The sequence below is a fragment of the Pteropus vampyrus genome, unplaced genomic scaffold (genome assembly GCF_000151845.1).
Source record: "Pteropus vampyrus isolate Shadow unplaced genomic scaffold, Pvam_2.0 Scaffold539, whole genome shotgun sequence".
NCBI classification, from domain to species: Eukaryota; Metazoa; Chordata; class Mammalia; order Chiroptera; family Pteropodidae; genus Pteropus; species Pteropus vampyrus.
Window position 1 is genome coordinate 379,954 of NW_011889320.1, and position 15,276 is coordinate 395,229.

Sequence of the window (15,276 nt, forward strand, 5' to 3'; positions counted from 1 at the left end):
TCTGGGCTCTGCCGGAGATTTGGATTTTTGTTTAAAGAGCGATGGGGAGTCGCTGAGGGGTACTAAGCAGGAGAAAGACATGATCTATTTTACGCTTTAAAAACATCTCTCTGGCAGTTGTAAGACAAATAGACTAGAGCGGAAGCAGGGAGAGCATGCAGAAGGCCATCAGAGTACACCCGGCGACAAAAGAGGCGTGAACAAGGGTGTTGGTGGAGAGCAGCGGTGGAGCCAGAACTGGCCTGCCACGTGGCTGGGTGAAGCACGGAAGCCGAGGCGAAGGGAGGGATGAAGGGTGACTCCTAAGCGTTGGGGTCGAGCAGCAGGATGGGTGACGCTGCCATTGACCAGGGTGGGAGGCTGAGGTTGGAGTGTGTATGGTTTTTGGGGGGAAGGGAGCAGGTGGCACACGCGAGTGAAGAGGCCCTGGTGTTGACTGTGGCAAACAGAGGGCCAGTCTGCAGTTGTGTGGAGCAAGGACCCAGCAACCAGACCGCGTGGGCTTGACTGGTGTGAGAGCGGGCCCTGCTCGGGGCCTCAGGGTTCTCGTCTGTAAAGAGGAGGATATCAGTACCCACCTTGTAGAGTCGTTTTGAGGGTTAAATTCGTTGAGTAGATGTGGAACAGTGTGCGACACTTACTGGTGTCAGTGTTATTTGCTATAAGAGAAGCATCTGTTATCCAACTCAGGTGGTTGCTGCCATGTGGGGTTAACTGATGTTTCAAGAAAATCTGGAAATACATATTTATGTGTGAAATTCCTCAGTTTTCAGCATTCTCAAACATCCTGTAAGCCAAGTAAAACATGTTTGTGATTGCCAAGTTAGGCGAAGTAGCCCAGTTGTGTGGTATTTTTCTACAGAGATACATTCAGCTCCTTGGGGTGCAGGCGTGGAGAGTGCATATAGTCGGGGTCAACTGAGAGTGAAATTTTGCTAGTTGCACGTAAGAGCAAGAGTGGACCCAAGTCTCAGGGTTGGCAGGGGCAGGAGGGGCTGGGTCACGGCAACTAGGTGGCCACGGAAGGGAGTGAATACAGTGAGAGGATGATGAGCGGTAAAAATGTGATCAGATCCGTGGTTGGAGGTCTTAGTGAAGATGAAGACTTGCTGAAGTGAGCTGGAAGGCAAGGAGCGGAAAGTAATACTTGATTTCTTCTGTTTGGTGGTGGGATAATTAGCAATGATGACAAGATGCAGGCTGTGAACGTGGGAGAGAGCGGCTAGGGTTGGGTGGAGGAAGAGGTGGCTGGAGTGACTGGCTAGGGTTGCCTGGTCAGCCATATGGATGTGAAGTCCTAGTAAGTGTTTATTGGAATGGGGTTGGAGAGGAAGCCATTGAGCTGCTAGACAAAGCATTAGTGAATCAGGGAGGATAGATCAGAAGCTTTGAAGATGACGGCACCCAGGAGGTATAGCAGGAGCTCATGGCATGAATTTCAAAGGATCTGGGGAGTTTGAAAGAGAATGGAGGAAAAAAAATGTTAAAACTAAAATGGAAACGGGGGAAACATTCTTCTTCTGGTCTCTGAGAGACATGGACTAGAAGAGAGAAAACAGGTTCTCTTTGAGAATATTTCACGGGAAGTGGTCACATCAGGGGATAGCCAGGTTTCAGTTAAGACAGGGAGGCACAGGAGCACTCAGAGAAGAGATGGAGCATGCAGGAGCCTTGCTGATCCAGTTCCAGACCTAGGAAAGGGATGAGGAAGAAGGTGAGAGATGAGGGGTTGGGGCAGATTAGGTGATGGTCATAAAAATATGGCAGTGGAAGTCCTGGACTTCTTTAGGTGAATAAGACGGAACGTCTGCTAGAAGCCCCTTTTAGTTAAAAGAGCATTTCTCGACATGTGTTACCGACAGCTTCTTCCATCAGGCTGTGAGGGTGACAGTCTGCTAAGGGTCTCTGTTCTTTTTTAGTGTGATCTACACTCAAAGGGACTTCTGTTCCTGAGGTCCAGTTCTTAAAGAGTATGCGCCAGTCAGATTGCCAGTGTTTTTCTTGAACAAGGCTTCTGTCCAACAAGAAACAGCTGTCTTACAAGGGAAATCGCTGTGACAGTTTCCTGAAGAGGGGCTGGCCTCAGGGAGCTTTGCCAGCCTTTGCTTCCAGCCCCTCTCTCTCTGCCCCAAGCAGAGCTGCAGCCTGGTGGGAGAAGAGAATTTGCCCTCTTAATCACTCTTGCTTACACAGTGTCTCGCACCTGTATTTCCCTTCTGATTTACCTGCGAAGGTTGCTCCTCCATCAAGGAGCAGGTCAGACACTGTCTCCGGAGCTTCTCCTAGTGCCTCCAGCTGAAAACCAGCCGTGCCCTCACTTACGGCATTCGTGATTTACTTTATACACAAGAGCCGAGCTTGGTCACCATTCTCTCTCCCACATTGTCTGTCACAGGGTCTTGAAAGTAGAATGCAGTCGATAACTATTGAATTAAGGACTGAACAAGCATTTGTGGTAGTTCCTTGGGATGTTAACGGTAGTATAAACCGTTGCATGGAAATTTGTCATTTAAACTTGGGGCACCGGTGAAAGAAAGAATTACTTTCTGCTTTATTTTAATGCCCTCACTTATTTTGTTAATTATGTATCTTTGAGTCTTTCAACATTTTAGGGGGGAAATGTTATTTAAAACACTTTCTCAAGACACTCTTTGAGTCTGGCTGTTAGGAAAATAACTGCCTCGATCCATGTGTTCCTGTGGCCTTCAAATGCAGCTGGAAGCGGGCCGGGTTACGGCTTCCTGCACGAGCCTAAAATACTGAACTGCATTGAGGACGGCCCCCACCTGCACCCCTGTGCATAAATAGAAGCAGACCCTGATTTGGTGCTGGAATAACATGAAGTTGAAGGCAGACTGGGTGGCCTGGCTGTTGGAGCCAGAATTCCCATTTACATTAAGAGCGGTTCTGGACCATTTTGAATTATTGACACATTCAGCTCTGCAGAGGGGCCGGAGTAAAAAATATGCATCCAGTCCCTCGAGGCTCAGTATCTAGGTTGGAAATCGACCTGCATCACTTAGAAAGTTGTCACAGAAACAAGCACGGTGGGAAGGTCTTAGAGAATTAAAAAGGCCATTATGTGCTGAGGCGTGATCCCCTGATCGCCTTGTTCTCAGAGTGAAGGTTAAATTTGAAGACAGCTCGCCGGGGCACACGGAATCCCGGCTGTTGCCACTTTTCCACTCCGGGCTCTGTTGCTTCTCACCTCTGCCTGTTCACAGCCAGGTGCCAGTGTGAGCTTTCGGGTTTTGGTGGAACGCTGTGTTACAGGTATCAGTGTAAATCATGGTTCATGCGTTTCATGAATAGTTCTCATCTAATTGGTTTCCTAAATTGAACTGTTTAATTACTTGAAAAACATTTTTATTGGAGAATAACATAAGCATGGAAAAATCATAAGTGTATATAACTAAATTTTCATAGATTGCATTTTTTATTTTTAGGGCGTATTGAGAATTAATCCTAAGAAGTTTCACGAAGCCTTCATTCCTTCCCCGGTAAGTTTAGTAACTTTATAATAAACTTAATGTCACATTTAATTTTTTAGATGTGCTCTGAAACTGAAATCATATATTCTAACTAAAAAGCAGAGTAGTAAAACAAAATTGAGGATAGGCAAAAATGTGTTTCACATTTAAATAAACAAAATTTGCTTTTGGTTAACAACCCTTTCCGCCAGTCTTAAAATCACACTTCGGATGAAAGGGATGGCCCTCGTTACTGGGCTGCAGGGAGCAGCCGGACCCAGGTAGACACCCACCGGTCCGTGTCACTGAATGCCCTTGATTTATTGCTTAAAAGGATTTATGGGTTTTCCACCAGTTTCAGTTTATCTTTCCTAAACAAATATGCTATCTACTTTCGATCTATTGCATGGGCTAATCTGCAAATTTGTCCAAAAATGCTTTTTTTTTGGTCAGAGTTTCTCACTTTACTTTTTTGCAAGTGATAGGACTTGGTAGGTAACAAGGCTCTTTGTCGCTGCGTCTTTCTACCCTTCCTGATGTTCATGACTCATTTTAACGGGTTCTCCCCCTGTGAAGGGAGGTTCACTCTGACATATAGTAAATGGCAGGTCACTGAATAAGGTGAGATTGTGCAAAGCCGCAAGAGCAATGTTCTAAGATTCCTGATCCAACTTTTCCAGGACGCCATAAATAGGGTAGGCATAGAATTACAGATTTTCAAGGTGGAAGGTAGACCATAGGGATGAACTTTTGCTTGTAGATGAGGAAGTGGAGTACATATATTTCAGTTAACGTATTTCATTATGTTAAATGACAGGTTTAGTGAGAATACCAATTGAGTCATGTACTTCATAGGTATTACTGTTGTTACGATAACCTTCAGACCTATTCTCAAGGTCAGTTTAGTCGTTTTTTCCCGTGCCCTCCAGAAGCCAAGGAGTCACATTTGTATCTTAAGTTCAGGTCTTACCCATTGGGTTAGATAAAAAGTATTCCTGACAAGTCACATTGTTCCCCTGAGTCATATTCCATTCCTGTGACAGAACATGGTACCTGTGTTCACCTTGGGACTTGGACTGTAGAATTGAGGGTCGGCTCTGGGGTAGTAACTTAGCTGCGGGAGCAGTTCCGTCATACAGTAGAAACACAATTTATATAGGCGTTAGGTTCCAGAGTTTGCTCATAAGATGAAAAGCACATTCAGTAATCATAAAAATTAAGCATGAAAATCTCTCAGAACTATGCTGTGTTAGAGACAGATAAACCACCTCTCAAGAAGTCCAGCATATTCAGTGTTCTCTCCACATTAAAAAGAATGACTGTTTCGTAATTGGCGGACCAGTTGAGGGTGCTCAGTTATATTCCGGGCCCCTAATGTGGGCAACATGGGTTTTTAGACATGAGACACACACCCAGTGCAGCAGGGTGTGCGGCCAGAGAGGCGCCTGGGCACCCAGCAGGTTTCCCGTCTCCCGGCTCCTGCTCACACCGAGGTTTGCTCTCACTGACGGGTGTGATGAGGGAACGACACAGCATCTGGAAAATTCTGCTGCTTGCTTTCTCTTCCCTGAGTACACAGTATTGAATTTCCCCAAGCTAGATCCCTGTTAGGCTGGCTCCTGACAAGTGTGGGGCCTAGGTCAAAAGTACAAACGGAGGCACACATACCTTCTATTAAATATCAAGAAGTTATAAATCACACTAGCAAACTGTTAAGTAAAATATATTCATGACAAATAAAATATATTCCTTGCCAAACATACCTCCATGTACTTGGGTTCAAATGTAGAATTCTCAGACTCCTTGGAGCCCTGTGCTGAAATGGGCTGCATAGAGAGGGTCTGCCCCTGGCCTGTCCTTCTTCCCTTCCCAGTTCTGGCTCCTGTGCCCTGTTTGCTGCCTACCCCCATTCGGCGAGGGCCCCTGCATGCACCTATGTGGGCATCTTATCTCGCATGTCCAAACTCTGTGGAAGTACCCACCCCTTAGCCACCTGTCAAATCCATGGGGTGCCACCTGTGATGTGGTCAGTCTTTGGGAAGGCAGACTTGGAGAAGATGCCTGTTTTTGTCCTGGAAGTGGGTTTGGGCCTGAGTATAAATGGGGATACACAGCCTTTAGGCCCTGAGAACTCCTTACGTGAAGGTGAGGGGTGTGGCTGGAGGAGGGCCAGAGCAGAGGTCTGTTAAAGTGTGGGGCCTAGTTAGGTTCCTATAATTGAAATTTATGCGATTTAAATTTGCAGTTTGTGTCACCACTGTTTAATCTGGTTTGTTAAAGGAGGTTAAGTGGCAGGAGCCATTGATGTTTCAAAAGCTCAAATTGTTCTACTTGAACTTGTGTTTCTGGCATGTCTTATTTAGAAATTTTCAGGCAGTTGTGATTTTAGGATTGGTTTAGTTCTATGCCTCTTTTATACTCCTATCTGGCCACTGATGGAGTAGTCATATTGTCACAGAGGGAGAAAAAGTGCTAAATGAGTCATCTCTAATTAAGAGCAGACTGTAAAAGCTCCGTCAAGGCCTGTTTGTGAATGATTGTAGATTCTCTAGTTTTGGACACTAGAATAATCTTGCATTCTAGGTTTTTTTTTTTTGTCTTGTTAGTTTTAGGTTTGAGAAGCATTACAGAAAGCCATTGAAGAGGAAGATAGCAGAGACAGTAAGTTACATGTAGATAAATCCCACTGCTGGTCTGGATTTCTGAGTACACATAGGTTATGTCTGTGTCAGTAGTGAACTTGTAGGTACTGCAGAAATGCTCACAGGTAGCCAGGGGAGAGGATGTCAGAACCCGGGCCTGCGTGCTATCATCCCCTGCTTTAGCAAGAGAATAAAGACAAGAAATGATAGTAAAGAAGATGTAGCCTCTGCTCTGACAATGAAAGCTAGAAAAGTTTCCTTATTTGTGAAATGAGGGGGTAGATTACATATTGTCTAATGTTCCTCCCAACTTTAAAATTTTAAAGGTTTTGGAGAGACAAAAATAGACAGATTTGTTGAAATTATGTAGTTTTATTCTTACTGACTCCAAAAAAGGTTATGAACTTATACAGTGTCATTTGCTATGTTAAAATATCTACTTAATCAGTAGGCTAGGAATAGTGAATTGATCATCAGGTATTAAAAAGTACTTTGTTTTGGGGGAAATTGACTTAGATTTATTATAGTTTATACTAATAGAAAGTTGATTTTCATTTTCTTACGACAAACTCAAAATACATGGGATAAGTCACTTTTATGTGTACCTGCCAGTCTATTCTCCTGCGGTTCTCAATAAAAGTAAGGTATAGAGTTAGAATAAAACCATGTGACTTTCAAGCAAACCAAAATAATTTGATATTATTAAGACACGTTTTTATCCTCTTTGGGGGATAAGATAAAGAGAAATAGACCCAATATAAAAACCTGGCTTTTTACAAAAAGCCTAGTTTCCATTCTGAATTACGTTGGTGCAAGGAGTTCTGTAACTTTTTCGTGCATCTTGTCATGGGAGGCACTCTTTGTACGTCTGCGGAATTTATTTCAGGTCCAAAAGGAGCTATTCCATCAATGGAAGATGCTCTGACCATTATGGCATACCTGGGTCATGCTCCCACCTCCATATCTAACTACGTATTTGGTGAGAGTACCCCCAGATCCCTGTTTATTTCCTCTAGGGTTGTTCATTATCCTCCCCGCCCCGCACCCCCCCCTCCCCCCCGACTCTTTCTGATGGGTAAAAGCAAGTCTTCTGGCATTCTAATAAAGGGCTGAAGCATTTGGCTTTAAAAAGTAGTTAAGAGCAGTGGTCTCCAACCTTTTTTGGCACCAGAGACCGGTGCTCCTATGAGAATCTAACGCCTGACGCTCTGAGGTGGAGCTGAGGCAATGATGCTAGCGCTGGGGAGCGGCTGCAAATACAGACGAAGCTTCACTCACTGGCCTGCAGCTCACCTGCCGCTCATCTCCTGCTGTGCACCCCAGTTCCTAACAAGCCACTGACCAGGTGGCTTGAGGGTTGGGGACCCCTGGTTGTGAGGCTGACTCAGACTTTTAATATGGAAGTGTTCCCAAGTTTAATATTTTTAAAATAAGAGATTCTGCCATAGATACAGGCTTCTGACTGAATCAAATTAAGAGCTGAGTAATGCTGCAATTACTATAAATTTGTGTGTTGTCTTAGGTTCAGCTCAGCCCTACTTTTCTTGTTTTTTTGGAATAGAAACATGACTGTACCAGCATCTTATCTTAAATCTCTGAGCTGTCTGTCTAAGGGTGGTGTAGCTGCTTATGAAAGGGACGTCTCATTGCATATGTTTTGACACATAATAGTGGGGAGGACGGCCTCCATACAGACAGCTCTTTTCATTCTTAGGCAGTCGGAGAGCTTCCATTGCTTTACAAATCACAGAAGGCAGTGATTGATAATGTGGTGCCGCACTTCCATTGTTCACCATTTACTGGTTGCCTCTTCCTTGTTTCTCTGAGGAGCTTGTCTTGAGGTCAGCTGCAGTCATTCCGTCTTTGTGGCTAGCACGGTAGCTGTTCCTCAGGGACTTGGGTGGGTCAGGTTTGGCAAAGTGTGCAGGCCACAGCTGCCAGCCCGTGGCTAGATTGGACCTTGAACAGAAAGACTGTTCTGAAAGATCTCTAATGGTTTGTGAGTGGAAAGTATAAAAATTGCTGAGTGTCTGAAATCCCATGGCGGGGGCGGGTGGCAAATAGGGTGCGGGGAGGTTGGTGATTTGGAATGCTAATTTTAACTTTAACTAAAATGTCATAGTAATCACCTGCAGTTTGAGTATTAAATCTATTCTATGTCATATGTGTATTAGAACATTTTGAGTTTCCAAGCCTGTTTACTATTATTACGTCCTTTAAGAAAAATTAACATTTTACTTCTCTTGTATCCTCTGGAAAGAGCATATAGTATAAACTTTTGGAAGGACAAAAAAGGATAAGAGTACATGTTTGCATGTTTGTTGATGAAACGTTTTGAAAATACTTAATTTTGTCATGAAACCTTATTTTCCTTAGCTGTCTTTTCCATTTAAGTGTTTTTGTAAAGTAATTTGGCTTAATGGGAAGATTCTGGCATTAATTTAAATTTAGCAATCAATACTTGAGGATTTCACTGGGTCTACACTGTGTAAAGTGGGTCGTTTGTAAGCATGTGATTAAGGATGAAGGGTCAGTGCCTTGTTGTGTTGTTCACAGTTGGGAATTCACCCTGCTTCTGAGTCGGAGAGAGAGGAGGAATGTGAGAATGCTTTATGGATCTCATTCCCCATCCCTGCCCTTTACTTCTTTGCCTTCTATTGGGTCTCCATAAAGACAAGCACAGTGTGCGCTCTCTGCCGCTTTCCGGGGGTGGGCGTTGGCGGGGTGGGGGAGGAGTAGGATTTTGCTGGTTTCCTCGTAGAGAACCTGCTGCATTCTAGGGCTGGTTGCTGCTCATGCTCAGTTGGTTTTCTTGGGGGATTATATGTTGCTGTTCTTCAGTTTTCTTGCAAACTTTCAATATTTTACCCTTATCCTTATTTAAAAATATTTAGCTAGTGTAGAAAATATATAATCATGCTTTGTTATTTAAAACAAAAAAAGAGAACGTAAGAATAATTTACTCCTTTCTCATTTCAGTTATGGAAGCATGCAATCCTAGTTTTTTACTTTATGTGTTTTCGTTTGTTTGTAGTAGATCTTATATGGTGTTTTTTAATTTTTTTTTAAAGCATTCTGTTAACCTGCTCTGATGTGTTCATCATTTCTTTTAGTTCCAAAGAGACCGAGCTCCCTCTAGGTCCGCTTGTGGCTATGTACTGGTGTTTCTGTTCAGTCAGTGGACGGATTGTAGAGTCTACAGCTTTTAAACCAAGAAAGTAATTTTTGGTTCCAAGACTTAGTAAGCTGACTGTTTTCTTTCTTTCTCCATCCTAGGATGGCGATCGAGACATTTTTATTGACGGGGTTGTTGCTCGTAACAGAGCCTTGAACGGGGATCTGGTGGTTGTGAAGCTGCTTCCGGAAGAGCGGTGGCAGGTGAGTTAAACTCCGCCTTTTCTAATGACAGGCTTCTCGGGGCCTTCAGCATTTCATGGTGTACCAGGAAAGCTTCATAAGCTGAAGCAGCTGTGGACCCCCCGGGCCCTGTGGTCGCTTTAGACACAGGCTTCATAACACTTAGGACGCAGCATCGGGGAGCAGACATCGAATGGTTCGAGTTGCTCTCCTTGCTGTCCCCCTGTGATCTGTCCCCCCGTCACATGGCTTGCAAACTGACCTCTCACTGTGCCTCAAATGCTTCATCCACAAAGTGGGAATTATCTAGTACCTACTTCATAGATTTGTCATGAGAATTAAATGAGAATACCTATAAAAGTCGTAGAACGGTGCCTGATCAATGGTAGAAGCTCAAGAAATGCAGGTTCTTATCGTTAGCTTGTCCAAGGTGTGGGAAGTGTTCCCTTACACCCGAGCTTTGTTCCGGCATCAGTTAAATCCCTCTGCATCTGCCGGGGCTGCGGTAGCTGAGTTCGACCTCGTGCCAGGGGTTTGTAGCGCGCGGGGAAATTATGATCAAGACGGCATGGTTCCTGCCCTCACTGAGCTTTTAGTCAGGTGCGGAGTGCAGGTAGGAAGAGACAGATAATACTCACAGTTGTACACATTTAAGGATACTTTTGGTTAATGCTGCCAAGTTAAGTGCCGAGTGTTTTATGAGTGCATGGTCCTAGGTCCCCTCTCCTCGTTGCTGCCAATTGTAGGTATAGTCTCCTCCCCTCGATTCCCTGAAAGCACAGCTAAGGGGTGGCTCCAGGCCCTAGGGACATAGACTGATTTAGTTCATTTCCTCTTTTCTTGAATGCATCATCTAACACAGTATAGGCCAGGCCCAGGGAGACGAGAGGAGTGCATCAGGGCCCGGCCGCACCAAAGGAAGATTTCCTAGAGGTCATGTGACAGGGTAAAGAGGCATCATAGTGAAAGTGAGCCAAAGAAGGACAAGAAAGACGGTGGTTTCCTTTGACTTAAGAGGTGATGGTGGGTAGAACTGAAAGAAGCAGAAGCGTGGTTAGCGAGCTGGATGGGCCTGCGGCTGCCCGGGCAGGTGTGAGGTGTTGCCTGGTGGAAGAGTCGGGATGAGCGCACACGGTAGAGCAGTTTTTGGGCTCACAGAGGTTGCTTAGGAGACCAAGGCCGGGTCACCTGGCACCCTTACTGTCCTCGGCCGAGGTAGGAGATGGCTGAAATAAACAAGCATAGAAATGAGTAAATTGGTTGCATTATTTCCGTTGTTCTTCACCCATTTCAGCACGCACCTCCTTTCCTGATATTGTCAAGCTCTCTTGCTTTGGGCAGGAAGCCTAAGAAAATGGGAGTGGGTTGGAGGAGAAGGTGTTTGTTATTGGGTTCTAAAGTCCAGGTTTAGGACTTGGGCATTCCTACTTCTGCTTTGGTGCCTTCGCTTCTAGACAGAAGCCTATACCTGCTTTTAGAGTCAACTCAGCAGTCATGGTTTTTCCTAAAAGGTCTAATTTTGTGGATTCTGGGTCACTGGAGCTAGTTACGCAGATAAGAATTTGTAGAAATTCTTAGAGTATTCTCACTGTCCAACATTCAGGCCACATGGACACCACTTGTTGTTTTTCTGTTTTATAGTTAATATCTGTAAAATACTGGCATGGAGACAGAGAGAGGCCTGGACTGGTAGGAGTAGAGTAGGGGCAGAGACAGAGGGGTGGCCTTGGTGTGTGCAGGCCCCCTTCAGCCTGCAGAAGATTTGAAGCGTGGGGGACGGCCCAGGACCCCTTCCTCACTCCGTTTCTGTGGAGCTCCTGAGGGTCTTCACAGCGACTGCCTGACAGTTGCTTTTCATATTAAAGTTGGTCCCACTAGGTGTGTCTCTTAGGACTCATTGGTTAGAGTATTTCACAGCTTCCCATTCTGAAGAGAGGAGTTCTGTTGACTGTCACCCACCTGTGACAGTTGTTGGTGATAGGGCCAAATTAGAGAGAGGAGAAATTCAGACTGGCATCAAGAATCCCTGACATGTAGAACATAAACATCTCAAAGCATACTGGCCAATTGTATCACAGGTTTGTTAGGACAAAAGCATATTGTTATCAGAGGAATTTGTAGTCAAAGGGTGTGAGCAAATGCGAATTAATTGGATTATTCATCTCTGCTTCTTTATACTTGCTGCGCTCACCCCTCTTGGGTGTGTAAACTACAGGGCCATTGGGGTTTTAGAAAAAACGATTCTTTTAGCTGTTGTAGTAAACAGTCAATTTATTTCACAGCATGTTTTTTTTTGGCAAAACAGAGAGCTGTAAAAGTATCAAGCTGTGAGGCAATAATAAAACATAACCTGCTTCTACACAACAATTTTAATTTCAGCATTCTTCCACATTTTTAGTATATATGTATTTTTTTTTTTATTACAGACATCTAATGAAGGATAGTTGAAGGGCAAATGATAGTTTCTTTACCTTGTCAATTGGGAAATTAAGTGACTTGTTTGAGAACTTGGAGTTTTTCACAGAACCAAGGAGTAGAATCCAGATCTTTTGACTTTTAGCTTATTGCACTTTCGTGTGTGTGTGCATGTGCATGTGTGTGTGTGTGTGTGTGTTGAGTGTGTGTGTGTGTGTATATATTTTTCTAGGCTGAGTGTCTGTGACTTTCTTCAGGTTTTCAAAGCTAGGGGCACAAGTCCCCCAAATGGTTAGGAGCCATGATCCTGATGTTTCTGCGTGGAGCAGTGCAGGGTACCCAGGTGCTTCTCATCTTCCAGCCATCTTGCTCTGTGCTAGATGCTGGAGGTACAGACTCAGGTAGGTTACTGGCTGTGCTCTTAAGGAGCTCATAGACCCGATGGGAAGGGAATGGGAACAATTGTAACATGGTTTGCAGGAGAGAAAGAGAAATACATGTTATGGAAACATCAAACTCTGTCTGAATGAATTGGGGAAGATTTCATAGAGGAGGTTACATTTTAATTAAGGTTTGAGGATGGGAATGGAGAAGGAGAGAGGATTTGTTTTGTTTTAGGATGAGAGTGATTTGGGCTGAGAATGATTTGGCAAGAGAGGATTGTGAAAATTTCCCCTTTCAGGGGGAACGTATGGAATAAGGCTCTCTCTTTTTGCCATGTCATTGGCTAAGTGCTGCAGCCCCTCAACCAACTCTCCTAGACTCTGGCAAAGGCAGGACATTCCTTCCTGTTCTTGAGATCTTGCCCTCCAGGGAGACCAACATCCTTGGCCCCCCTTTACAAAGAAGCTCATGGAATACTGCTCTTTGCTTTGTAAAGTCTTCTGTCTGCCATTCATTTGATCTTCACTCTGCCTCTCTCATTCTCTTCCTTTTGCTTTCCTTTCTCTTGTCAAGTTCATCTCCTATAATCATTAAACGACCTTGTCTTTCATCCTTTTTGTTACTGTAAAAGGTTTATCCTAATTGCCTTCCCTTAATATTCCAATTCTTTACTTTACAAATCAGTGTAGGTAAACCCTGTGGATGTCGTTGCTGATTGCTAAGTTTTTAGTGCTTACTATGTGCCAGGAGCTGTATTTAGTGCCCCACACCATTATCTAGTCTGCTGTTATCTCGTTCTCATTTATGAGTGAGAAACCTGAGGCTTAGCTTAAACATCTTATTTAGACAACATATAATTAGCGAGTGACAGAGCTGGGATTCGGGTCACATCTCCTCATGTCATGATCTCATTACTATTTGTTAGTCCAGAGATATAAAGAAGAGAGTTATTTGATCTGTCGATAGATATTGTTAACTATCATAAAAATCAGCATAAACCCCAAAATAGGAATATATGCTTTGGCATTAGGTAATGTTTTGAGTTGCCATCATGGGTAAAGAAAATGATGCTATCAGTTGAAATGACCAAAGGCCTGGTATTATTTTTAGGAAAGAGTTTAGAAAAAAAAACTGGAATTCTAGTGGTTGTATCTTAAGACTGGCTTCTCAGGGCATTCGTGAAGCAGGTGTTGAGAATGCGTCACAACCTCATCTAGATAATGGATCAGATGCTGAGAGCATTGATCCAATTAGAATGTCAAATCAAGAACTGCAGCCTGCTGGATGAGGCACGGAGTCAAAGGGGTTACAAACCCAGATGCCATCTTGACTGGCTGGCAGCAGATCCCAAATTTGTGGGGCCTGTGGCACAGGTATTCAGAAGGCAGGTAGACATTTATCTTGTAGGAGCTTAGTTCTTTTGGGGCTTTGGGATTGGGTTCTAATTCCAGAAATGTGGGACTGTCTTATTACGAGCAGACTGGTAGAGGCAGCCACTGGGCTGGAGATTGATCCCCAAGCTAGAATTGGCTAGAGCGATACCGGGAGCAAGAATCAAAGAGGAGGACCAACCCTGAATTCTGGGCTTTTTTTTTTTGCTGTACAAGGGAGATTTGGGAACCCAGAATTCAGCTCTGATACCTTGGATCTGGAAGATGGGTTAAAAGCAAAGGCCTCCTATAGGAGGAGCTGAAGCTGTTTAAATACTGCCTACCTTGCTTGATTGTGAACTAGGGTGAGTGGCTTAGTCGATGGAACCATAGCCAGTGGCCCAGAGGAAATCTGAGGGGGGGAGGCTGACAAAGCACGTTCATGTTAGATGCAGTCAGATAACACAGTGTGAAACAAGCCGACTAGCTTAAGAGTCAGGGTGGATTTCAAGTGAAATTTCTACTCATTGGAACTTAGCTTCTATGTTCTTTTGGCTTAATATTTAAAAATATAGTAAGACAGGCTGGAATGGATTTAATACATCGATTAAACTAGAATGCTCTTCACTTATCCCCCAGGTATTTGTTGAGTGCCTGCATTGTACTGACAGAGTACAGTCGGGATAAATTAATCAAGCGATTCGTCAGCTGTCTTAATTTCTCTTGGGACAGGATTATTTCACAGCAGAGCAGAGTCTGTGTGAAGTAAAGAGGGCGGAGAAGCAGGGACAGTTACTCTATATTTTCTAACACGTTTATTACACAATTACTAAGAAACTCATTTTTGTGCAGAGATACTAATATTTCAGCAAGGGAATAATAGAAGTGTGGATGGGTATTTTGGAAGAGATTGGCATAGAAAGAAGGAAACAACTTGAGTTTGAAAGAATAAAGGAAGTGCTTATAGGAGCAAATACTCTTGTTCTAAATTAAACAAACAACAGAAAGAATCAAAGTGCACATTTAATCCCCAATTTTCAGTGCCTGTTCCAGGCCTTCTTATGGTCACATGAAATTGGTCTAGCACAGTAAATTATTTCCTTTGACAACTAACTTCACCTTCAAGTGATTGTTTTAAAGTTTTGTCTTCCAAGTTCTTCTTTAAATACGCACCCATCATACTAGATTATATTTAATCCAATCTCTTATATAACCACTATCATTTTGGATTGTTCTCAATTCCGGTGGAATTAGGATTTCTTAGAACTGTTTGGTTTCTTGGCCTGGGTGGCAGGCCCTGAAAGACTTGGAAGGTACTTAATGATGGAGGGCAAGTTCTTCGGAGCCTCCACCCACAGTGGTACGGTAGGCAAGGTATATCTACTAGCACGATCAGATTTTCCCCAAATTGTTATATATACAAGTCTATTTTTAACAATCATCTTTTCTTCTTCATTACTGCCAGTTCTAGGATCAAATACTTCAGGTTCTTGCCTGCTTTAAACATGCCTTCAGATCTCTGTAATTCAAATTGAAATGTCTGAAATAAGGAATGTATCATTTAAGGATAGGGTAGCTTATTTGTGCTGGGAAACTCCCAATTAATGTTTCAAGATTATTTGCTAGAAAACGAATTCA

General features: G+C 43.7%; 1 protein-coding gene across 5 annotated transcripts in view; it reads left to right on the forward strand.

Annotated features, from left to right (window-relative positions):
• The window catches only part of DIS3L2 (DIS3 like 3'-5' exoribonuclease 2), a 296,670-nt gene that overhangs the window by 37,928 nt on the left and 243,466 nt on the right, over positions 1–15,276 (forward strand). For all 5 annotated transcript variants that reach the window (XR_002777885.1, XM_011383718.2, XM_023525183.1 and 2 more), the window contains exons 4-5: positions 3,447–3,500; positions 9,389–9,490. Coding sequence is in view for 4 of the 5 variants with exons in the window: in XM_011383718.2 (XP_011382020.1) it covers positions 3,447–3,500; positions 9,389–9,490 (156 nt within the window). In the remaining variant the exon portion in view is untranslated. The remainder of the gene's footprint in view (positions 1–3,446; positions 3,501–9,388; positions 9,491–15,276) is intronic.